The 24039-nt window shown below is 48.6% G+C and overlaps 1 protein-coding gene across 1 annotated transcript in view; it reads left to right on the forward strand.

Moving 5' to 3' along the window:
• PDPN (podoplanin) overlaps positions 1-24039 on the forward strand; it is a 52774-nt gene that overhangs the window by 21306 nt on the left and 7429 nt on the right. Inside the window, exons 2-4 of the mRNA XM_075329182.1 lie at positions 15156-15238; positions 19339-19465; positions 21638-21746. Of these exons, the coding sequence (XP_075185297.1) occupies positions 15156-15238; positions 19339-19465; positions 21638-21746 (319 nt within the window). The remainder of the gene's footprint in view (positions 1-15155; positions 15239-19338; positions 19466-21637; positions 21747-24039) is intronic.

Here is a 24039-nt window from a genome sequence, read left to right on the forward strand (position 1 = left end):
GGACTGCCCATCACTATGAGGTAATGATAAGCACAGTTACACAGCACTGCATCAGAAAGAGAAAGCGAAACCAAAAAGAACACAAGAGACTTTCTACAACACAGTAAGGAAAACTACACAACATCGCCATCTACTGTTAGATCAGCATAAAGTCCTCCTTCACACATATAAAAAAGTCCTTTTCTGTTGCATATACCAACAATTGCAACCCTTGCACCGTTGTAGTTATGTCAGAAAGTCTACCAGCGGTGGATCTGAGGATACCACCTTTTCCACAGTTTCAGGTCAACCTTGATGTCAGTGTATCATGTTGCACAGATGATGTTGCGCAAGCCCTGCCAAATAATAGCGCAGCGGGGACACCGGAAGATAAGAGATTAGCAGGACTCCTGTCTAACCTCCGTGTCCCACTGATTTTGACTTTGGACTATAATCCCACAAATTGATCCACTCATCCCTACTTTCAATGTCGTTAGAAACACCCAAATACATTTTCAGATCTTTACTGACTCCACGATACGGACTGTCTATCCTCTAAAGGATAACTAAGAATCCAGTAAACATTTTTCAGTATGGGGCCAATGTTTTACGAGGTGTAAGAAGAGTACACCCATGGATGGGTGATTTGGGGGACACCACCTTTTCTCTGTGCACCAATTTCCATAAATATTTCCAACTGAACTCTGAAGACAAGGACGATAGTGTGGAGCAAGTGCAGCCGAAAACACTGTATCCTCTCAGAGAGATTCCTTCCGCTCTCTTATATGTTCGCTTATTTTCCACCCTGAAATGTTTCATTGCAGAATCTAGACCTTGTCCTTGCATTCCTGATACATAACGATACATAAATACATGTTTTGGGATAGACAAGCAAGTCGCTAGTTTTATTTATAGGGGGGTTTTTTTTGCATTTTTTTACCTTTTGGAGTCTTTATTACAGAGCATTGATTCTAGGTGATGAGATAATGACTTAAAAAAGATTTTTTCCCGTCCTTGATATTTTTTCCAAGTCCTTGATATTTTTTCCCTGTCCTTGATATTTTTTCCCCGTCCTTGATGGTTTTTCTACTCTTGCATGTTACTAGCAATTAACAGCTTAGCAAACTCTGATTCTACAGAATAGGTAAGAGAAAGCCGGAGCGCTGGTCTAATTCGGAGACATAAGACAGGACGGCAGACTCGTACAAAAATATTTGCACAGTAGCCATGGAGCAGGACAATACCGCCAGTATTCACAGCTCGATACTCTGTAACTGAATCATTTCCTGGGGTCACTTGTAATACACCAAATATTTAAAGAAACGTGTTCGTGTAAAGGCTCGTAATGGTAAATATTTATATAGAATGAGGCGGTTTAATGGGTGTGACCAGCTTTGGAAGCCATTTTTATTGCAAAAAATAAAAATAAAATTGAGTTCCTGTACACATCTATGTGCCCCTATAGTTATAGACTAAAAACAATCCCACCAAGGACAACATCTGCAAGGGGTTTGTATGTTCTCCTCTTCTTTGCATGTGTAACACCCCGGGGTCGAGGAGTTTTCGCCCAACACGTCGCCAGGCCGGGGGTGCAGATCCTCTGCATCGTCACGGGCTGGCCTGACCAGGTTTCGTGACCCTGACATCTACAGAAGGGAGGGAAGGCGGTGGATGGGAGGAAGGATGGTGGACGGGGGTGGTAGTGATGGTGAGGAAAGTCTTTTTAGATCGTGACGCCACCTGTGGTCCGCGGCCAGGGATGGGCCGCCGCTGCGGGTGCTTCTCTCCGGGGCTGATGGTGAAGGTCGCAGCCGGGATAGTGTAACCCCCCACAGGCGGAGCGGGGTTACCCCAGGGAGGATGACTAAGGACAGACGGGGTGGTGGTAGTCCCCGTTGGCACCGCAGCTCTGGGCGCCGGCGCCGGTAAAGGAGAGACAGAGTCAGGGGCTGCGGTTCCAGGTCTTTTACTCACTGGTAGTTCAGGCGCTGCCCCAGAGTACCGCTAGTGCCCGTGAAAGTCTTTCTAGTGAGGTGTACCCTGTTTGCTGTCCGGAACCCAGGCTGAGCCTTCTGCTCCAAGCCACGGGCCACACGAAGAAAGAGAGGCACTCCACTCATGTTGTCTGTGCAAGATGTTATCCCAAGCTGAGCCCGGGAAAGTCTGCTCTAGTGAGATGGTTGCGCCTACTTCTTACCCCAAGTGGGGCTGCCCCACAGTGGTTGTCCTAGCGACTGGGGAAGTCCCATGCTTCGTGATAGCTAACCACTCTGTCTGCCCTAGTCCAACCCCCTGTGGGAAAGCATCTTATTGTTGTTTGTGTGTGCTTTTGTGAAGGCACCGGCAGTTAACCCCCTCCTGACCCGGGATAGATATTACCCCTTAAAAGTGGTTCAAAACTTTAGTCTTAACTACTATTTCATAAAAAATATATTATTTTATTGATATCAAATTTACATACATAAGCAAACACTTAAAATCAGAGATAGGGAGGGAGAAAAAGGAAAGATAGTTGCCCTATTCTCTCCCTTCCTATACTACGGGGGTTGGCGTCCTAGACGTAGTGACGCCCCCGTTCCACGACGACTCAACCCCTGTGTTGTGCCTCCCTAGTTCAAGAGAAGTGCACTACCTCCACAGAATAACAAATCCCAAGGCGGTAACACCAGAGTGAGAAAAGGGGTGCACAGTCCAAGGTGACTAATATGTCTGTATCATCACCTAGACATATAGGGGATTTTGGGGCTTAAGAGTCGTCAGATATTATTACGTCAGTCTGTGTGCTCAATAGCAGATGCGGTGACAACGGACACAGGTACGCACGTCACTGCTGATGACACTAGGCAATGGGCATTGAATAGTTGGATAGCATGCCTCTGTGGGCGTGCTAACATGCTAAGAGGGCAAATGAGCACAGTAACTAACGCCCTTGCAACTAGTCCCTGTGCTCATTAGCATATCATAAAGGATCTTTAGAATTTTAGGGTTTGAATCGCAGGGAGCTTGACTCCAGGGATCAGACTACACAAGGATTGTTTGTAGTCTGTTACCATAGCAACACATAGCATTCTATGTGTACACTGAAATAAAAAACTGGTTTTGGAAGCTACATATTTTGGCAAAGGCTGAATTGTTTCCACTAATCCAATAAAAGAAAAGTGAATATATAATTTTATTCTGTTGATATGTCAAACAGTCATTCAATCTCTTTATTTTCATGTTGTTACAAAAAATGAAGACTGTCCGAGGCGTGATGGGTGGGTTTGAATACTTTTTATAGAAGAAAGGATAACAACTGACGTCTCATCATTGAATACTTTTCACTTTTCGTTTGCCGCTTCCATATAAACATTTGTGTTCTACCCCAGTTACTGACCATCCACAGTCAAAGGAAAACTTGTTTGCTGAGACTGAGGTTTCTTGTAACTAAGAATGTTTTTTTTTTCCATCATTCCCTGGCATACAGGGTGAGCCGCATACAAAAATGATATGTTCTCATTGACATAATAGTGTCTGATTTTACCAGCGAGTACACACACCGACTAGGTTTTCTGATGCTCAATATTTCCCCGGGCTTTATATAGATGGTGGCAGTAGAGGAATTCAATGATTATTATTTAAAGAGACTGTTAATAGTTAGTGATTGAAACATAGGTACTCATTTTGCAGAATTCCACACTGGGTATGAAATAACAAGCACATGAATTTTATTTTTTGACTAAGAGTAATAATTTTCATGGTGACCTGAGAAGCAGCCCTTGTGGTCCAAAGACTGAAGGTCTCCAGCTCAGGTGACTCCTCAAGGGCAGGTCAGAGCTGAAAAGAGGGTTTCACACTAGATATGGGGAAATACCGAACAGATGCCGAAAAGGGAGTGAGGTATGTGTGGCGCCCCTGTGGCTTCAGGCATCACTGCGGCTTCAGGCGCCACAGGGTACTCATCTCGGATGCAGAGGAGGTTGTCAATGGTAACAACCACAAATACACTCATCCAACACGTAACACGGGAGCTCTTCCACTGGGACTGGGCTAGGGTAGGTGCCGGGGGTGGCCATCATGAGGTATGGGACCTCTTGCTCACTGGTTCAGGAACCCAGGAGGCAGGGCACCAACAGGGGAAGTTAGGAGCCATCTCACACACATTTCAGGGAGTCTGATCCAGGCGCAGAAAGTGTCAAGACTCACTCAGGACAGTTGGCACCGCACAGCGTCCAGGTCAGGTCGGACCCGGGAACGGCAAGCAAAGACACAAATAGTTCGGGGCCCGTGGTCTGGAGCTGGATGCTCGACCTGGGTTCTGAGGAAAAAGGGGGGGATCCCGGGATTTGTGGGGAGTGCGGAAGGAACCCATGACCCATTCCACGGCCCAGAAGCTGGGGTGGAGGGAAACTGTCGAAAGGTGACGCACAGAAGGAAACACCGGCCTCGACCTCCGAAGTATCCGAGATCAGCTGAAGCCCATCACAGCGTAGCCCAGCACTCCAACGGCAGTGTGTTCCCCGTGAGTAAAAGAACTTGAACTGCACCATCTGTGTCGTCCCATTACTGCCAGAGCTTCCAGCATTGCGCACCTGTGCCATAGGCGACTGCTACCACCATCATCCTCTCTGGAGCCTGAGCTGTGCCTGTGGAGAGCTGTACCATCCGAGCTGCGTAGTCATTCACCCCAGAGAAGAAGTCCCGCAACAGCGGCTAATATTGGCCGCACACCACAGGTGGCGTCACAAACAACTACCCCATCATCCCCATCTTTATTGACACCGCCGGGGTCACGGAAGCAGGCAAGGCCACCGCGGCGACCCAGGAGAAGACCTGCGGCCCGGTAACGAGTAGCCCCCAACCCCGGGGGTGCGTCATATGGGGAGATGGTGACCCCTGGTAAAACATACCGCTGGCCTCTAGCTCCCCTGACGTCTCTAGATAGGTTCTGCACCAATGCGCCAAGCAGGATACCTGTGTCACGCTGTACTATGATAGCACTGACTCTAGCTGGGGATGCAGCTTCAGTGTGCAGTATGCAGACAAGCTCACTACAGGGTGAAAGAGTAGTCAATCAGTCTGGGTCAAGCCGAGATATCACATCTGTACCGAGGGAGAATCAAACCTAATTCAGTAAACAGAGCCGAGGTCGGATACCTGGAAATCAGGTACACAAATGGAAAAAGCAAAGGGCACAGGGAACAGGAGGACAAACCGGAGGGCGGAGAGGTACAGACGACTAGACAGGAAGCGTGAATGATGGAGACAAGGACAGGCCAGGGAAACACAAGTCAGGTCGAGTCAGGAGGAAGACGGAGGTCAGATTAGGTCAGGGGAAGAACAGAGGTCAGGATGGATCAGGCCTTGCAGGAGGGAAGGAGGTCAGAACTAGGTAGCAGGGAACAGAACAAGGGTCCCTCACGGCAGCTATCACGCAGCAGATCCAGAAATATGACTGGTGATGTTCCGGAGGTGCAGCACAAAGATATAGCGGCCTGTCCTCCAGAACAAGGCAGAGTGGAATTAACCCCTCACATGACCAGAGACCTAGAAGATAGGAATCTGACATGGCTCAGCGGTGACTGAGTAAAACCTATATCATGACAACCTGGCCCTAGTTGACACTGAACTGGGCCCTAGGTAATAAATGGGCTGGATGAGTGCTAGTCAACCCCACTAAGGGTACCGTCTCACTAAATGACATACCAGCGATTCCGACCACGATATGACCTGGTCAGGATCGCTGGTGCGTCGCTGCATGGTCGCTGGTGAGCTGTCAACCAGGCAGATCTCACCAGCGACCAGCCACCAGCCAGCAGCGACTCGTGGAAACGATGCTGCGCTTGGTAACCAAGGTAAATATAGGGTAACTAAGCAAAATTATTTGCTTGGTTACCCGATATTTACACTGGTTATGCACACAGCTTAGCGCTGGCTCCCTGCACTCGTAACCATGGTACACATTGGGTTACTAAGCAAAGCGCTTCGCTTATAGTTACCCGATGTGTACCTTGGCTACATGTGCAGGGAGCAAGCAGCTGGCTTCTAGCAGCTGCGGACGCTGGTAACCAAGGTAAATATCGGGTAACCAAGCAAAGCAAAAGCGTCGTTATCGTATCATCGGTGTAGGGTCCGACATTTCCATAATGCCGTTGCAGCGACAGGTACGATGTTGATCCTCGTTCCTGCGGCCGCACACATCGCTGTGTGTGAAGCCACAGGAGCGAGGAACATCTCCTACCTGCATCCCGGCTGCAATGCGGAAAGACGGAGGTGGGCGGGATGTTTATGTCCTGCTCATCTCCGCCCCTCCGCTTCTATTGGCCGCCTGCCGTGTGACGTCGCTGTGATGCCGCACGACCCGCCCCCTTAGGAAGGAGGCGGATCGCCGGCCAGAGCGACGTCGCAGTGCAGGTGAGTGCGTGTGAAGCTGGCGTAGCGATAATGTTCGCTACGCCAGCAATCACAAGATATCGCACCTGCAACGGGGGCGGGGACTATCGTGCTGGACATTGCAGTATCGGCATGCGATGTCGCAGCGTGCAAAGTACCCCTTAGTGTGGGGGAATACCAGACAAACGGTGAAGAAGAGGTGAGGAAAAGGGAAACCCTGTATCTAGGGAAGGGGGAAGATGGTGACCCCTGGTAAAACCTACCGATGGTCCCTGGCTCTCCTGATGTCACTAGATAGGTTTCGTGACAATTTTATACCAATCAGGATACCTAGGTCCTGGCTGACCCTGAAATAGGCCTTAGGTAGTGACAAGACGGGATGAGCACCAGTCAACCCCAATAAGTCCTAAAGACCATAAAAGGAATAGCAAATAAGTAGGGCTGAGCGGATCCGGCCTCAGAATACTAGCCCCCAACCGGCTTTATCTTGGCTGGGTATCAAAATTAGTGGGGATCGCACGTCATTTTTTGTTTTAATTATTTATTTAAATAATAATAAGAAATTAAAAAAAAGCCGCATCACCTGCACAGCCGCACACTCTTCTGACAGGAGCGTGCATGTGTTTCTGAAACACATGAATGCTCACCATACTGACCCGCAGACACTTGCACTGCTTTCCCCGCCCATTGGCCGTCCAGCCGCCTGTGATTGGTTGCAGTCAGCTGACACGCTGGCACTCAGGGTGGGGGCACGTCTCACTGCAACCAATTAAACGTGTGGGTGGGCGGGCAAAATAATGAATATTGAATTGTCGGCTCCGGAAGGGAAAAGTGTGACCCGGAAGGAGTTTGCTGCCATGACAGAGCCTCGGATGAGTACACCGCACGTGCTCCTACCCCCTTATCCCCTCCAAAAACGTTTTTAATCTCCAGATTCTGGTCCCCATAGACTTATAGGGGCACCGGAATCCGGAGCGGATACAGACTTTTTTTCCAATCCGGCAGTGATCTGCCGGTTCAGGATTTTGGCGTGTTCGATCAACTCTACAAATAAGCCAATGAAAACAGACGACTTCTGCAAGATGACTTTGAGGGAATGACATCAACATACAACGTTTTTCAACAGGAGATTTCCATCTGAAATAGACTACACTCTATCACCGGCAACAAACCAAGGGGAAATGCAGGTATATATAGACTCAGGGAGTGAGGATAAGGATTTGCAGCTGAAGTGCCTATATACCTGCAGGGTCCAAAAGGGAAAGAGTTAGCCCTAACAGGGAAGATACATAGAACTCCATTCACACTAAAGAGGAAAGGATGGAATATCAAGGAGCTGTTTGTGCAGCCAAACGCAGCGACCCTCTGCAGCCAGACACCACAGGATTATCTGTCAACCGTGACACACTGAATATATCTTATCAGCGAAATCTGTTTCCTTCACCTCCAGAATTAATCATTCACTCTCAATTCATGTAAAATCTGTATTCAGTGGATACAGATTTTCTCATTCCTGAGATAAGAGATAACAGTTGGTGCCTATAAAATTCTACGGAGGGGGGTTAGAGGCAGACACTGGGATTCCTTATAGTTTGTAAGTGTGTAAGCAGGGCCCTCACTCCTGTAACTTGAACTATATCTTACGTGGTGTCAGGGCCGGGCGGTCGGGCAGACCCAGGAGGTGGATCCACTGGGCCGAACTCTAAGATGGTGGTAGGGAGTCCGGTAGCTGAAGCACTGATGGGCAGCAGAACAGTCCGTGCAAGTGAAGGTAGCGGAGGAGTCCCTGGGACCGCGGAGTCACAGATGGCAGTCCGGGTGACGTAGCTCAGGTTCGGAAGCCAAGATGATGTCAGGCGGGGTCCGGAACCTTTGGAGCAAGATGACGGGTCACCGCAGGGATCCGAGATGGTACGGACTGTCAGATGGCAGACGGACAGCGTGCGGGGCTCGGGATTCAGCAGGACTGGATGGCGAGGCGGGATCAGCTCTAGAAGAGAGATACGTAAGTATGGCAGGAAAACACAAGGAGACCTGACTCCTAGCTCAGAAAACACGAAGATCAGGCCCCGCCCCCTTGGACAAGAACCCCCTTTATACCCCGTACCTGTCTAACCTCATTTCCTGTTAATGGGCGCTGGCCCTTTAAGAAAGGGTCAGTGACCGCGCGCGCGCCCTAATGCGCATGCGCGCGGCCCGGGTGCCAGAAGCCAGGGAAGGAGGCTGAGAGGAGGACGCAGGGGAGCCGGCCAGGGCCTGGGAGGCCGTCGGGCGCCGGGATCGGCGGCCAGGGAGCCTAGGAAGGACGGGCACAAGAGACTGGGACGCGGGGAGCGTGGCAGGTGAGCCGGGGAGCGGGACAGGAGACCCGGGAGGGGGGGCCGAGGACCCGGGGAGCGTGACAGTACCCCCCTCCCCACGCCCCCCTCCCCGCAACCGGGACATGAAGGCACGGATCAGAGGAGAGCCCACGTTCTCCCTGGGTTCCCAGGATCTATCCTCAGGACCATACCCCTCCCAGTCCACCAGGAAGAACTGCCGGCCACGAACAGTCTTCATGGCCACGATATCCCTTACCGCATAGATGTCGTCCTCAGCAATAGGAGGAGGAGCCGGACTGGCAGCAGCGGAGAAGGGACCAAGGAACACCGGCTTGAGTAGAGAGACGTGGAAGGAGTTGGGTATTTTCATCGTGGTCGGAAGCCTCAGTTTGTAGGAGACCTCATTGATCTTGCTGAGGACCTTAAACGGCCCGATGTAGCGAGGACCCAGCTTGTAGGAAGGTATCTTCAGTCGGATGTACTGGGAAGCAAGCCAGACCAGGTCACCAGGAGAGAAACACGGAGGGTCTAGACGCCTTTTGTCAGCGTGTTTCTTCATCCGCTGGGAAGCGCGCCCAAGGGACGCCTTGACAGAGTCCCAAATGGTAGCGAAGTCACGGGCTACAGTATCAGCAGCAGGGACATCCGAAGAAGGGGATATAGGCAACGGGACGGAAGGCTGCAGTCCGTAAACGACATGGAAGGGAGATTTGGAGGACGACTCACTGACGTGGTGGTTATGGGAGAATTCAGCCCAAGGCAGAAGCGTGGACCAGTCGTCGTGATGGGCGTTGACATAGTGACGTAAGAAGGAGGTCAAGATTTGATTGACCCTTTCCACTTGGCCATTAGACTGAGGATGGTAAGCGGAAGAAAAGTCCAGAGTCACTCCCAGATGTTTGCAGAGAGCCCTCCAGAAGCGGGAGGTGAACTGAGTTCCTCTGTCGGACACGATGTGGGAAGGAAAGCCATGCAAGCGGAAGATATGTTGTATATAGGCTTCCGCGAGTTCCTGAGCAGAGGGCAGTCCGGGCATAGGGACGAAGTGAGCCATTTTGGAGAACCGATCCACCACGACCCATATGACTGTGTGTCCGGATGATACTGGCAAGTCCGTAATAAAGTCCATCGCTATGTGTTGCCATGGAACTGAGGGTATCGGCAGAGGCAGAAGACGGCCATAGGGCAGGTGTTTGGGCGTCTTGTTCCTGGCACAAGAGGGGCAGGCAGAGACAAAGGCGGCAACGTCCGTGCGAAGGGATGGCCACCAGTAATGGCGTACAATCGCACCCCATGTTCTCTTCTGGCCTGCATGGCCGGCTGTTTTCGAGGCATGACCCCAGTGTAACACTTTTTGCCTGTCGGTCTCAGAGACATAGGTCTTCCCGGGTGGTATCTGGGCCAGAGTGACAGGAGCCACCGGAACAATCTTGCTAGGAGAGATGATAGGTTGGGTAGTCTCTTCCTCCTGCTCCAGAGGCATGAGAGACCTAGACAAGGCATCAGCGCGTATATTCTTGTCTGCGGGTCGGAAGTGAAGCTGGAAGTCAAACCTGGCAAAGAATAAGGACCACCTGGCTTGTCGTGGATTCAGTCGCTGAGCGGACCGCAGGTATTCCAGGTTCTTGTGGTCCGTGTAGCTAATCACAGGGTACACTGCTCCTTCCAGGAGGTAACGCCACTCCTCCAGAGCCAGTTTGACCGCCAATAGTTCTCGGTCACCGATGGTGTAATTGCGTTCAGGTGCTGAGAAGCTTTTAGAGAAGAAACCGCAAGTCACCATCTTCCCGGAGGAGGATTTTTGCATGAGCACTGCTCCGGCTCCTGAGGAGGAGGCATCCACCTCTAAGGTGAACTGGCGGTTTAACTCCGGTCGGTGGAGTACAGGAGAGGAGGCGAATGCTCGCTTCAGGGGGCAAAACGCGGCGTCGGCCGCAGGTGACCAGTCCTTTGGATTAGCCTCCTTTTTGGTCAGAGCGGAGAGAGGAGCAGTCAGGGCGGAGAAGTGAGGGATAAACTGGCGGTAGTAGTTGGCAAATCCCAGGAACCGTTGGATTGCCTTCAGTCCAGACGGGGGAGGCCAGTGGAGGATGGAGGAGACCTTCTTTGGATCCATCTGCAGCCCAGTACCCGAGATGATGTATCCCAGGAAAGGAAGAGAAGACTGCTCAAAGACGCACTTTTCATATTTGGCGTAGAGACGATTCTCTCTCAGTCTTTGTAGAACCAGCTTTACGTTCTCTCTGTGGGTCTGGAGGTCCGGAGAGAAGACAAGGATGTCATCCAGATACACTACTACACATACGTAGAGGAGGTCCCGGAAAATGTCGTTCACCAGTTCTTGGAATACGGCAGGAGCGTTACACAGACCGAAGGGCATCACGCAGTATTCATAGTGCCCATCGCGAGTATTAAACGCGGTCTTCCATTAGTCTCCAGAGTGGATACGAACTAGGTTGTAGGCACCCCGAAGATCCAGTTTGGTGAACACACGGGCTCCTCTGAGCCGATCGAATAATTCGGGGATGAGCGGTAGGGGGTACTTGTTTTTTATGGTAATCTGATTCAAGCCCCGGTAGTCAATGCATGGGCGTAGGTCACCCTCTTTCTTCTTAACGAAGAAGAAGCCTGCTCCCGCAGGAGAGGAGGATCTCCGGATGAATCCCTTTGCCAGGCTTTCCGTGATGTAGGTGGACATGGCTCTGGTTTCGGCTGGAGACAACGGATATATCCGTCCTCGAGGTGGTGTTGTTCCTGGGAGCAGGTCGATGGCGCAATCGTAGGGACGGTGTGGCGGAAGTACCTCGGACTCCTTCTTGTCAAAAACGTCCGCGAAGGACCAATAGGCCGAGGGCAGACCCGGTAGGTACTCAGGAACCGGAGGTCGTCGGACTGGTTGTATAGACTTTATACATCTTTCATGACAGGCAGAGCCCCAACGGGTGATTTCGCCAGTACCCCAGCTGACTGATGGTTCGTGTGTTCGCAACCAAGGAAGTCCCAGCAGGATTTGATGGGACATGTGTGGAAGGACGTAGAGAGAGATGTTCTCGGTGTGCAGAGCACCGATACGCAGTTCCACCGGCTTGGTGATCCAGGAGATGGTATCAGAGAGGGGTCTCCCATCCACCGAGGCAATCAGTAGGGGCTTCTCGAGTAGAGTAACAGGCAGCTGGTATTTGTCCACCGTGGCCTGCTGGATAAAATTGCCTGCTGCTCCGGAGTCGAGGTATGCCTCAGCCGTGAAGCGCGTCTCTCCTGTTGATACTTGTACCGTCCACATAACTGGGTCTGAGAGAGTCCCAGCACCTAGGGTGGCCTCTCCTACCAACCCTAGGCTTTGGAGTTTCCCGGCCTTTCCGGACAGGAGCGTAGGAGATGTGTGCCCTCTCCGCAGTAAAAGCAGAGGCCCTTGGCGAGCCGCTCTGCTCGACGTTGGTCAGACTGTCGTACTCGGTCAACCTGCATGGGTTCGTGGACAGGAATCCCAGCTGTTGATGACTGTGGCACAGAGGATTTCTGTGGCGGGGAGGAGTGCCGTACCGCACGTCGCTCACGAACCAGCTCTTTGGAGCGCTCCTGAAAACGAATGTCCACTCGAGTGGCTAGGGCAATCAGGGCATCTAGGGTGGAGGGCACGTCACGACCCGCCAACTCATCTTTGATGCGACTCGAAAGTCCTTCCCAGAAGGCGGCTGTCAGGGCCTCATTATTCCACCCGAGTTCAGAAGCCAAAGTGCGGAAACGGATGGCGTATTGGCCCACCGTCAGTGTTCCTTGACGTAGGCGGAGAAGTGATGAAGCAGACGCAGAGGCGCGTCCCGGCTCGTCAAAGGTACTGCGAAAGGCCTGCAGGAACTCTTGAAGATCCTTGGTCATGGGGTCCTCCTTCTCCCACAAGGGGTTCATCCACGCCAGTGCCTCGCCCTCCAGGTGAGACATGATGAAGGCGACCTTGGCTTGGTCGGAGGCAAACAGATGTGGCAGCTGCGTGAAATGAAGGGAACATTGGTTTATGAAGCCCCTGCAGGTCTTGGGATCTCCAGCATAACGAGGTGGTGACGCCAAACGGAGTCGGGAGGCATCCGACGCGGCTGCCACTGGTGCGGGAGCCGTGGATTGCCTAGTGGGGGACCTGGTTGCCGCAGGCGTCATTGATGCTTGTAACGTGTACAGGCGGGTGTCCACGGAGGTCATAAATTGCAGCATGCGGGTCTGGACTTCACGCTGGCGTTGGAGTTCCTCTTGCAGGGCCAATAGTGCTGCAGCGGGATCCATGGCCTGATCTTACTGTCAGGGCCGGGCGGTCGGGCAGACCCAGGAGGTGGATCCACTGGGCCGAACTCTAAGATGGTGGTAGGGAGTCCGGTAGCTGAAGCACTGATGGGCAGCAGAACAGTCCGTGCAAGTGAAGGTAGCGGAGGAGTCCCTGGGACCGCGGAGTCACAGATGGCAGTCCGGGTGACGTAGCTCAGGTTCGGAAGCCAAGATGATGTCAGGCGGGGTCCGGAACCTTTGGAGCAAGATGACGGGTCACCGCAGGGATCCGAGATGGTACGGACTGTCAGATGGCAGACGGACAGCGTGCGGGGCTCGGGATTCAGCAGGACTGGATGGCGAGGCGGGATCAGCTCTAGAAGAGAGATACGTAAGTATGGCAGGAAAACACAAGGAGACCTGACTCCTAGCTCAGAAAACACGAAGATCAGGCCCCGCCCCCTTGGACAAGAACCCCCTTTATACCCCGTACCTGTCTAACCTCATTTCCTGTTAATGGGCGCTGGCCCTTTAAGAAAGGGTCAGTGACCGCGCGCGCGCCCTAATGCGCATGCGCGCGGCCCGGGTGCCAGAAGCCAGGGAAGGAGGCTGAGAGGAGGACGCAGGGGAGCCGGCCAGGGCCTGGGAGGCCGTCGGGCGCCGGGATCGGCGGCCAGGGAGCCTAGGAAGGACGGGCACAAGAGACTTGGACGCGGGGAGCGTGGCAGGTGAGCCGGGGAGCGGGACAGGAGACCCGGGAGGGGGGGCCGAGGACCCGGGGAGCGTGACACGTGGCTTTGTTTTTATTGCATGTACATGTCCCTGCTTAATTTTAAATTGCTGAGCAATATGTTGGCGCTATATAGTGAAAGTGACAGTTCTCCATAGAATCTTATAAGCACCAACTGTCATCTCCTATCTCAATAATGGGAAAATCTGTGTTCACAGATTTTAACCGGAAATTGAGAATTTTGAGAATGAAACATCAGTCCAGGAGGAGAAAGAAGTATATTTCTCTGATAAGATATATTGCACCTTTTTTTATTGTATGTGTAGTATTGATTTAGGAAAAAATAAGGTTATCCTTTATACCTAAGGCTACTTTCACACTTGCGTTGAACGGTATCCGTTGCATTGCGTTGTGTAACGGATGCAACGGATGTGTTGCATATAGTGACACAACGGATGCAACGGATGCTGCAAAACAACGCAATTCGTTTTGATTTTTTTTTTTTTTTTTTCCCGGTTTTACCAGCGGCAGACTATAGTGAACGATCAGCTGATCGTTCCCTGCAGCCGGCCGCTGGGTGATCAGCTGATTGCTCCCAGTAGCCGGCCGCCGGGTGATCAGCTGATTGCTCCCAGTAGCCGGCCGCCGGGTGATCAGCTGATCGCTCCCGCCCGCCGGGTGATCAGCTGATCGCTCCCGGCTGCCGGGTGATCAGCTGATCGCTCCCTGCAGCCGGCTGCCGGGTGATCAGCTGATCGCTCCCGGCCGCCGGGTGATCAGCTGATCGCTCCCTGCAGCCGGCCGCCGGGTGATCAGCTGATCGCTGTCACTTGCCGGCGCCCGGGCATGCCGGCGGGCGGGCGCTCAGCTGAGCGCTGTGACTTGCCGGCGGCCGGGCATGCTGGTGGCCGGTCATTCAGCTGAGCGCTGTCGCTTGCCGACGGCCGGGCGCTCAGCTGAACGTTCGGCCACCGCGAGCCAAAATAAAGTTTGATTTAAAAAAAAAAAAAAAAAAAAAAAAAGAGCATGCGCAGTGAAATCCAGAGGATTCCGCTGCTCAAAATAACGTTACATGCTGCGTTCCTCCCGCTGGGCGGAAGCAACGGAGCGTCGCCCAGCGGAAGCAACGCAGCTCCTTTTGGTACAATCCGTCAACCATACAAGTCTATGGGAAACAGCGGAATCCGTTAACGGATTCCGCTGTTTCCCAAAAGGGCGGATTGTAACGGAAGGAAAATAACGCAAGTGTGAAAGTACCCTAAGAGTAAAGGATCTCACTTGATCAGAAATGCTTCACCAATTTTTTTCCATTTTCACTAAATACATATTTTAAATTACCGTACATCTTTTTGGATGCTGGAGTGTTTGTAAGAGATTCCTTCATAGGCGGGTATTCCCCCAAAGTATTACTAAGGACGACCCCAAAAATAGGAAATTATTACAATCACATATATTGACGGCTAATTTTTTAATTTTATTATTTTTTTTTTTTACAGTTGTAACTTTACTAGATAATGAAGCAGAGACCGTGGAAGTGACAGAGAAAACCTTCACAGATTCAACGGAAACTCAAACTCAAGTGAGTATAGAATGCAAAAAAACATTCAGTTCATGAGATGCGACACAATCCTTCTTCTATCGAGACTCTTTTTACTTTTTTGTAGTAGTAAGTCAATATATATATTGTCGAAAATCACTATGAGATTTCTATAAATTAAATTTATCACAAGCTGCTTATATTGCTCACATATTTTGTTCCGGTCATCTGCCTGTTTATGGAGACTAGTAACAGCTTATGGATTGGAGCCGTTCATCTCCAACTTGGACTTGGTGCAGAAAATGTTAATGTCAGTTTTGCTGCTAGCAGCTTTCCTGCAGTGCTTGTCAGCTGCAGCTGCTCTGTTGCCACACCCCATTATGTTTAAGTAGCTAGGTTTGCTGATTATACAAAGCCATTTGTATGCTAGCCGTCTTGGTGGAAGGAGCTGCTGTGGATTCATCCTGAGACATATCTTCTCCATTTCAGCTGTTTTTCCTCTGTTTGTCTCACCTACCCTACTGTTGTATTAGTGCAGCAGTGAGTCAAATCTACAGTACAGACCAAAGGTTTGGACACACCTTCTCATTTAAAGAGTTTTCTTTATTTTCATGACTCTGATAATTGTAGATTCACATTGAAGGCATCAAATCTATGAATTAACACATGTGGAATGAAATGCTTAACAAAAAAGTGTGAAACAACTGAAAATATGTCTTATATTCTAGGTTCTTCAAAGTAGCCACCTTTTGCTTTGATTACTGCTTTGCACACTCTTGGCAGTCTCTTGATGAGCTTCAAGAGTTAGGGTATGTGCGCACGTTGCGTACTAGCCCAGCACCTAAAAGGTGCGCTTCAGAGCGCAGCTGAAAAGCTCCGTTCTGAAGCGCATGGTGACGGCGAGAACGTGCGCTCTGCCTGCAGCTCCTGCCATAGACAGAGCAGGAGCTGCCGGCAAAGCGCACGGAAGAAGTGACATGTCACTTCTTTTTGCGCAGCGCTTCGGCAGTAGCCGAAGCGCTGCGCACTAAAACGCCACGTGCGCACGGCCCCTGCACAATCTCCATAGACTGTGCAGGGGACGCAGGACGCATGCAGTTACGCTGCGCTGCAAAGCGCAGCGTAACTGCATGACTTTACGCAACGTGCGCACATAGCCTTAGTCACCGGAAATGGTTTTCACTTCACAGGTGTGCCCTGTCAGGTTAATAAGTGGGATTTCTTGCCTTGTAAATGGGGTTGGGACCATCAGTTGTGTTGTGCAGACGTCTGGAGGATACACAGCTGATAGTCCTACTGAATAGACTGTTAGAATTTGTATTATGGCAAGAAAAAAGCAGCTAAGTAAAGAAAAACGAGTAGCCACCATTACTTTAAGAAATGAAGGTCAGTCAGTCCAAAAAATTGGGAAAACTTTGAAAGTGTCCCCAAGTGCAGTGGCAAAAACCATTAAACGAGGAAAGGAAGACCAAGAGTCACCTCTGCTGCGGAAGATAAGTTTATCCGAGTCACCAGCCTCAGAAATCTCAGGTTAAAAGCAGCTCAGATTAGAGACTAGGTCAATGCCACACAGAGTTCTAGCAGCAGAAAAATCTCTAGAACAACTGTTAAGAGGATACTTTGTGCAGCAGCCTTCATGGTAAAATAGCTGCTAGGAAACCACTGCTAAGGACAGTCAACAAGCAAAAGAGACTTGTTTGGGCTAAAGAACACAAGGAATGGACATTAGACCAGTGGAAATCTGTGCTTTTGTCTGATGAGACCAAATTTGAGATCTTTGGATCTAACCATTGTGTCTTTGTGCAACACAGAAAAGGTGAACGGATGGCCTCTACATGCCTGGTTCCCACCGTGAAGCATGGAGGAGTAGGTGTGATGGTGTGGGGGTGCTTTGCTGGTGACACTGTTGGGGATTTATTCAAAATTGAAGGCATACTGAACCAGCATGGCTACCACAGCATCTTGCAGCGGCGTGCTATTCCATCCAGTTTGCGTTTAGTTGGACCATCATTTATTTTTCAACAGGACAATGACCCCAAACACACCTTCAGGCTGTGTAAGGGCTATTTGACTAAGAAGGAGAGTGATGAGGTGCTACACCAGATGACCACGCCTCCACAGTCACCAGACCTGAACCCAATTGAGATGGTTTGGGGTGAGCTGGACAGCAGAGTGAAGGCAAAAGAACCAACAAGTGCTAAGCATCTCTGGGAACTCCTTCAAGACTGTTGGAAGAGCATTGCCGGTGACTACCTCTTGAAGCTCATCAAGATAATGCCAAGAGTGTGCAAAGCAGTAATCAAAGCAAAAGGTGGCTACTTTGAAGAACCTAGAATATAAGACATATTTTCAGTTGTTTCACACTTTTTTGTTAAGTATTTCATTCCACATGTGTTAATTTATAGTTTTGATGCCTTTAATGTGAATCTACAATTTTCAGAGTCCTGAAAATAAAGAAAACTCTTTGAATGAGAAGGTGTGTCCAAACTTTTGGTCGGTACTGTACCTTACCTTCCACTCCCTAGCCAGGACTATAGTAGGGATTTTTCAGGGCTTCAGGCATTCCTGCTAGGCGACAGATGAAGATCCTGTATAGGGTCTGGCTAGGAGTGCAGGGTACAGCGCCAGGTAAGACAGGAGGTGTCCATCTACCCTCTCACTAGTACCAGGGTCCACCATTGTTATTGTTTTCCCAGTGTCTCCCTTATCTGTGGTGTTCTTGAGGAGTGTTTTTGTTGTGCATCAGACATCTATTAGTCTGAATGCGCTCACCACGTGTAACAGCAGGTCAGTTTTATAATTCACATGCGCTAAAAATAAATTGGTCTAAAAATGTAGCTGAATGGACATACTATGATTATTGTACAAGCATGTCCATATAACAGACCTATATAAAAGTTATGAAATGGAATCTGTCACTAGGTTTTTGCCACCTAATCTGAGAGTAGCATAATATAGAGACAGAGACCCTGTATCACTTACTGGACTGCTTGCTGTAGTTTTGATAAAATCATAGTTTTATCAGCACCTACTGTCATGCAGTTCTCCATATTCATCAGCTCTGTTTAATCCCGCCCCCACCACTGATTGGCAGAGCGTACACAGAAATCTACCAATCAGTGGTGTGGGCGGGGTTATACAGAGCTGAGCATTCAATGAACTGGTAGATCTGCAGCAGATAAAACTGATTTTGTAAAATCTGCAGCTAGGAGCTCAGTAAGTGGTAGATCACTGGAATCAGGGTCACTGTCTCTACATTATGCTGCTCTCAGATGAGGATGCAAAAACTTGGTAACAGATTCTCTTTAAATAGGTCATCAGTCTTTATGGGGGGTTGACGATCAGCTGAGTGACATTCACCCCTTTGCTCAGTTCTTGTTGGAAAAATGCCACAATTACAGCTGTGGTGGAGGAACTGAAGATGGTGCTGTTAAAGGGAATCTGTCAGCAGGTTTTTGCTACCTCATCTGAGAGCAGCATGATGTAGGCAAAGAGATCCTGAGTTCAATGATGTACCACTTAGATTAGTGTCTGCAGCCGTTCAGGCACAGTGAAAGATTTGAGATTTTGCATGTAGCAGAGCTACTGCCCCAGCCCACACCAGGCTGTCAGTGCACATTTCCATAGACAGAAGCTGCTAATCACAGAGGGGGAGGAGTCGGACTACAACTCAGTGCTGCTGAGACCCACTAATGACAAAGATAAGAGGCTTCAGCTAACATTGCAGGTAGACAATAAAAGACTATGAGATAACAGACACAGGGCTGAATTCTCTGCTTTAACAGTTGCAGCATGCTGTGTTCAGGTTACATTGCATAAATCTGCTGACAGTCCCTTTAACTGTTTGTTTCTTGATATGTGCACCAGATCCTCTAGACTATATCGTAGTTCCTTTTTCTTCCTGTAATCTTCCATATTCATAATGAAGAAGATGATGGTTGCTATATGTGCCAGATAAAACAGTTCATTTTTTCACAAAACCCGGGTGCTGAATTATTCTGCCGAAACCTGGAACGTTTCTTATGGACACTCACAAATATATACAGTAGTTCCTGAACAACCCTCATTTTCAGACAAGTAAATTCTTCTTTGCCCTTGTATGTGGAATTTCAACCTTACTTTCTTAATCTTTTTCTATTTAGACCCTTGAGACAGACCTTAATGTGACTAGTCTGTACGAGACCAGCACACCCAGGTCCTTCACTGTGGAAACAGACACACAGAGCTTGGAAAATACAACATATACAGTAGTTATAGAAGACCCTGAAGGTATGATCTTGTACAATTCCTGAATATACTTCAGAGCTGAAATCATAATTCTGCTATTTACTAATGGAAGCAATGAACCCTCAGCTGAGCATCGCTGTTCTGTGCTGCTTTGCATTCAGGGAACATTACTGTAAAGTTTGTGATTTAGATTCCTGTGTTCCTCAAAGGTCTGAGCTATCATTAATTTCTACAGTAATGACAATCATGGCGATTGCAAGATCAAGATTGCACGATTAAAGTGAACTTGTCACCAGATTTGTCCCCTATAAGCTGTGGCCACCACCAGTGGGCTCTTATATACAGCATTCTAACATGCTGTATATAAGAGCCCAGGCCGCTGTGTAGAATATAAAAATGACTTTATAATACTCACCTAGGGGGTCGCTCCGATGCATACTGGTCAGATGGATGTCTCCTTTCTCCGGTACCGGCGCTTCTTCTTTCGGCCATCTTTATCCTACTTCTTCTGAAGCCTGTGTGCATGACGCATACTACGTCATGCACACAGGCCGGCATTGACATCCTGCGCAGGCGCACTACAATACTTTGATCTGCCCTGCTTAGGGCAGATCAAAGTGCGCCTGCGCAGGACCTCAATGCCATCCTGTGTGCATGACGTAGTATGCATCATGCACACAGGCTTCAGAAGAAGGAGGATAAAGATGGCCGAAAGAGGAGGCGCCGGTACCGGAGAAAGGAGACATCCATCTGACCAGTCTGCACAAGAGTGACCATTTAGGACTGAATCACCAATACTAGCATTTTTCAAGCGGGTGTTGATGAGGAGGCAAAATGGAGTATGAGGGTCTTGATTCATTATGAGGAACAGCCGTGTAGTGACGTGCTCCTCTGTGTGCGTCCCACCACTAGTTCCTACTGGAGTAAGATTTGTGGCGCCGTTTGTCAAGAATTTTACAAGAAGGAGTCACCACCCTTTATCACGTACCCGTTCCACCCAATTTGGCAGAGCTGTGCAAAAATGGCGGAAAATTGCAAAAGGTACACATTTTTTCGGCAACTGTTTTTTTACTCAAGAAATCTAGTGAGAAAACTTTGATGAGTTGCCCCATAAATGTCAGTATCGAATAAATCCTACATATATTTATGGTGACCCTTCTATTTGGTAATGCCCTTTCCAAACAGTTTATAGTATTGTGGTATCTCCCAGCTCCTTGGCTCTGGAGGATGTGGTGCCTCTATACACACTACAATAATTCCAATAAATGTCAATGTGAAGCCTCGTGATCCCCGCACTGTCGGTGTGGGATCTCTCAGTTCTTGCGCTCTGGAGGTTCTGCTACCTCCATACACACTACAATAATTCCAATAAATGTCAATGTGAATCCTCGTGATCCCCGCACTGTCGGTGTGGGATCTATCAGTTCTTCCGCTCTGGAGGTTCTGCTACTTCCATACACACTACAATAATTCCAATAAATGTCAATGTGAAGCCTCGTGATCCCCGCAATGTCGGTGTGGGACCTCTCAGTTCTTCGGCTCTGGAGGTTCTGCTACTTCCATACACACTACAATAATTCCAATAAATGTCAATGTGAAGCCTCGTGATCCCCGCACTGTCGGTGTGGGATCTCTCAGTTCTTCGGCTCTGGAGGTTCTGCTACTTCCATACACACTACAATAATTCCAATAAATGTCAATGTGAAGCCTCGTGATCCCCGCACTGTCGGTGTGGGATCTCTCAGTTCTTGCGCTCTGGAGGTTCTGCTACTTCCATACACACTACAATAATCCCAATAAATGTCAATGTGAAGCCTCGTGATCCCCGCACTGTCGGTGTGGGATCTCTCAGTTCTTGCGCTCTGGAGGTTCTGCTACTTCCATACACACTACAATAATCCCAATAAATGTCAATGTGAATCCTCATGATCCCCGCACTGTCGGTGTGGGATCTATCAGTTCTTCGGCTCTGGAGGTTCTGCTACTTCCATACACACTACAATAATTCCAATAAATGTCAATGTGAATCCTCGTGATCCCCGCACTGTCAGTGTGGGATCTCTCAGTTCTTCGGCTCTGGAGGATCTGCTACCTCTATACACACTATAATAATTCCAATAAATGCCACTATGATCATGATCCCTGCGCTGTCAGGATGTGTCATCTCTGCATGTTGTGTTGCAAGGACTAATGATTTTGCGTTATATTTGGCAGGTGGCCTGGATTTGGGCACATTGATTGGAATAGTAGCTGGCATTGTATCCATCTTTGGAATAAGCGCCTTGATCACCATCCTAATTATTCGAAAAATGGGAAGATATTCGTAAGTAAAACAACAAACAAAAACAACTGAAAATGTAATAGGCTAATCTATATAATAAGAGTTGGGAGAAGTTTTGTAATACAGTGAAATCTCTAGATCAGGGGGGTCCTTTTGTAGAAGGTCCATTGTACACAGGCACAATATTTACTGACAGATGTTAGAGCCTAACATGTTTCCAACATTACATACTTTATGGAACTGCTATGGAGCTAGTGGTGGAAATCGACCCAGGACTAAGTACTAAACTACGTCCACATGACGAGATTAAAGCAGCTAGTTAGTGTCACCACTAGAGGGAGCAACCTGAAAACAACTTTATACAGCAATACTAGTCATATACATGTAAGGGGGTACATTGCCCCTCCCCCAGAGGTAACAGACAATGTACAGGTATATAATGAAGTTTGGTGTGGCCACCAGGTGGCAATGTTTAAGTGACTACTTCCCTGGTACCCTTTGGGTAGGAAAGGGTTAGTTGTAGGGAGGAGAGTAGTAGATAAAAAGGGCAAGTTGTAGGAAGAGGACTAGAGAGTAGGAGAAACAAAGCAGAAGCCCAGACTATTGATTAGACCAGACCCTCAACCTCGTACCCTGGACACGTGGGGTCCCGAACGAGTAGGACTGAAGATAACTGCGTCTCCTGCAAGTGGGTTTAATCGAAATGGTGGTAGTGGTGTCCGTTGCCTGGAAAGAATTCTCAACGATTTCCTTCAAGACACTGGTGGTTAGTGTGCCACTAAGGATAGGCTGGGAACCGAGCGTGTGGGCAGAGGATGTAATGTCTAAGGAAGAGATGATGGGCCTAGCGGTGCTTTCTGAGACCCAGGTGCAGGGAAGCGGTCAGCCGGTAAATTGCATTATGTAATGGAAACTAAAGGGAACCCCGACGGGGTCAGAAGCGGTGCCCACAAGATGCGAGATGTTGATGTGAAGAATAAAGTTCCAATGATTGAAAAGGACTTTCGTATGATCAAGTCATTGTGTCAGAAGATGAATGGACTTATCGTGTATAGTTTCACTGCAGTGGCGACTGGGGTGCAAGGGGCTAATGTCAGTCCACGCTGTGGTGAGGAGACCTCTATAACAACTACAACGACCCCCTTTTGCCACCCCAACATACAGTCGTGGTAAAAATTTGTTGTCACCCTTCAAATTGTTCTACAAAATTACGTAATGGACTATTCTGTGTTGCAACCTTTCATCGATTTTTGTCTACCGTCCACATCCAGGGAGATTAGCTACAGTGACATGGGGTGTAAACTTCTTGATTTTGTTATGCACCGTAGTCAAAGGAACATCAAGATCTTGGGAGATGGACTTGTAACCAGGAGATTTTTTTTATATTTTTCAACAATTTTGATTCTCAAGTCCTCAGACAGTTCTCTTCTTTGTATTCTCCATGCTTAGTGTGGCACACACAGTGACAATGCAAAGATTGACTCAACTTCTCCCCTTTTTTACCGGGTTTTAGGTGTTATTTTCATATTGCCCATTCCCGTTACTTAACACAGATGAGTTTGAATGAGCATCCGAAAATGTTTTCCAGCTCATTTAAGGGATTTTGTGTAAAATTATGTCTAATTTACTTTTTTTTTTAAAAAAAAGATACAGCTGCACTACGTGGTGCTAAAATATGTGTAACAATGAATATGTGATTTTTGTCCTGAGGAAGGAGAGTAATCTCCAAAACGTGTAGACCAATAAAATCACGTTTTTATACAAAATCGGACTGGATTCCAGCTTTGCGGCAGCTCAGTGTTTTAACCCTTTCTCTGACCAATACTTCTATGAAAGTTGAGATACTTAGCACACAAAAATGGCTAGTTTATGTGAGCCCCACAGCCCACGCCAAGGCATTTTGTCTGAACAGTGATTGATTTGGAGCAGTTTCTTTTCAGCAGGCATTTTTCAAAACCTCTTAGACTATGTTCACACAGTACTTTTTTGCTGCATTTGTTTCTGCAGCAAAACCTGATCTCTCGGCAGTAAAAAAGCTGCATCTTTTGCTGCATTTTTGATATGTCATTTGTCTCCAGTACATGTTTAAATAAAGTTAGTTTCATTCACCAAAAAAAATGCAAGAAGACAGCTGCATTTTTTCACTCTTTGCTTTTAATTGTGAAAAAAGCAGCAAAAGCAATGAAAGAATTTTAAAAAATGCAGCAGTTTTTCATTTGTCAGGAAAAAAATAGCAACTGTCCATTTGTATGTGCATGAGATTTCTGGAATCTCTTAGGTTTTCCTGCTTCTATTAAAAGCAGCTTTTTTATTATCATGTATTTGCATAAAACCA

The sequence above is a fragment of the Anomaloglossus baeobatrachus genome, chromosome 11 (assembly GCF_048569485.1).
Source record: "Anomaloglossus baeobatrachus isolate aAnoBae1 chromosome 11, aAnoBae1.hap1, whole genome shotgun sequence".
Lineage (NCBI taxonomy): Eukaryota > Metazoa > Chordata > Amphibia > Anura > Aromobatidae > Anomaloglossus > Anomaloglossus baeobatrachus.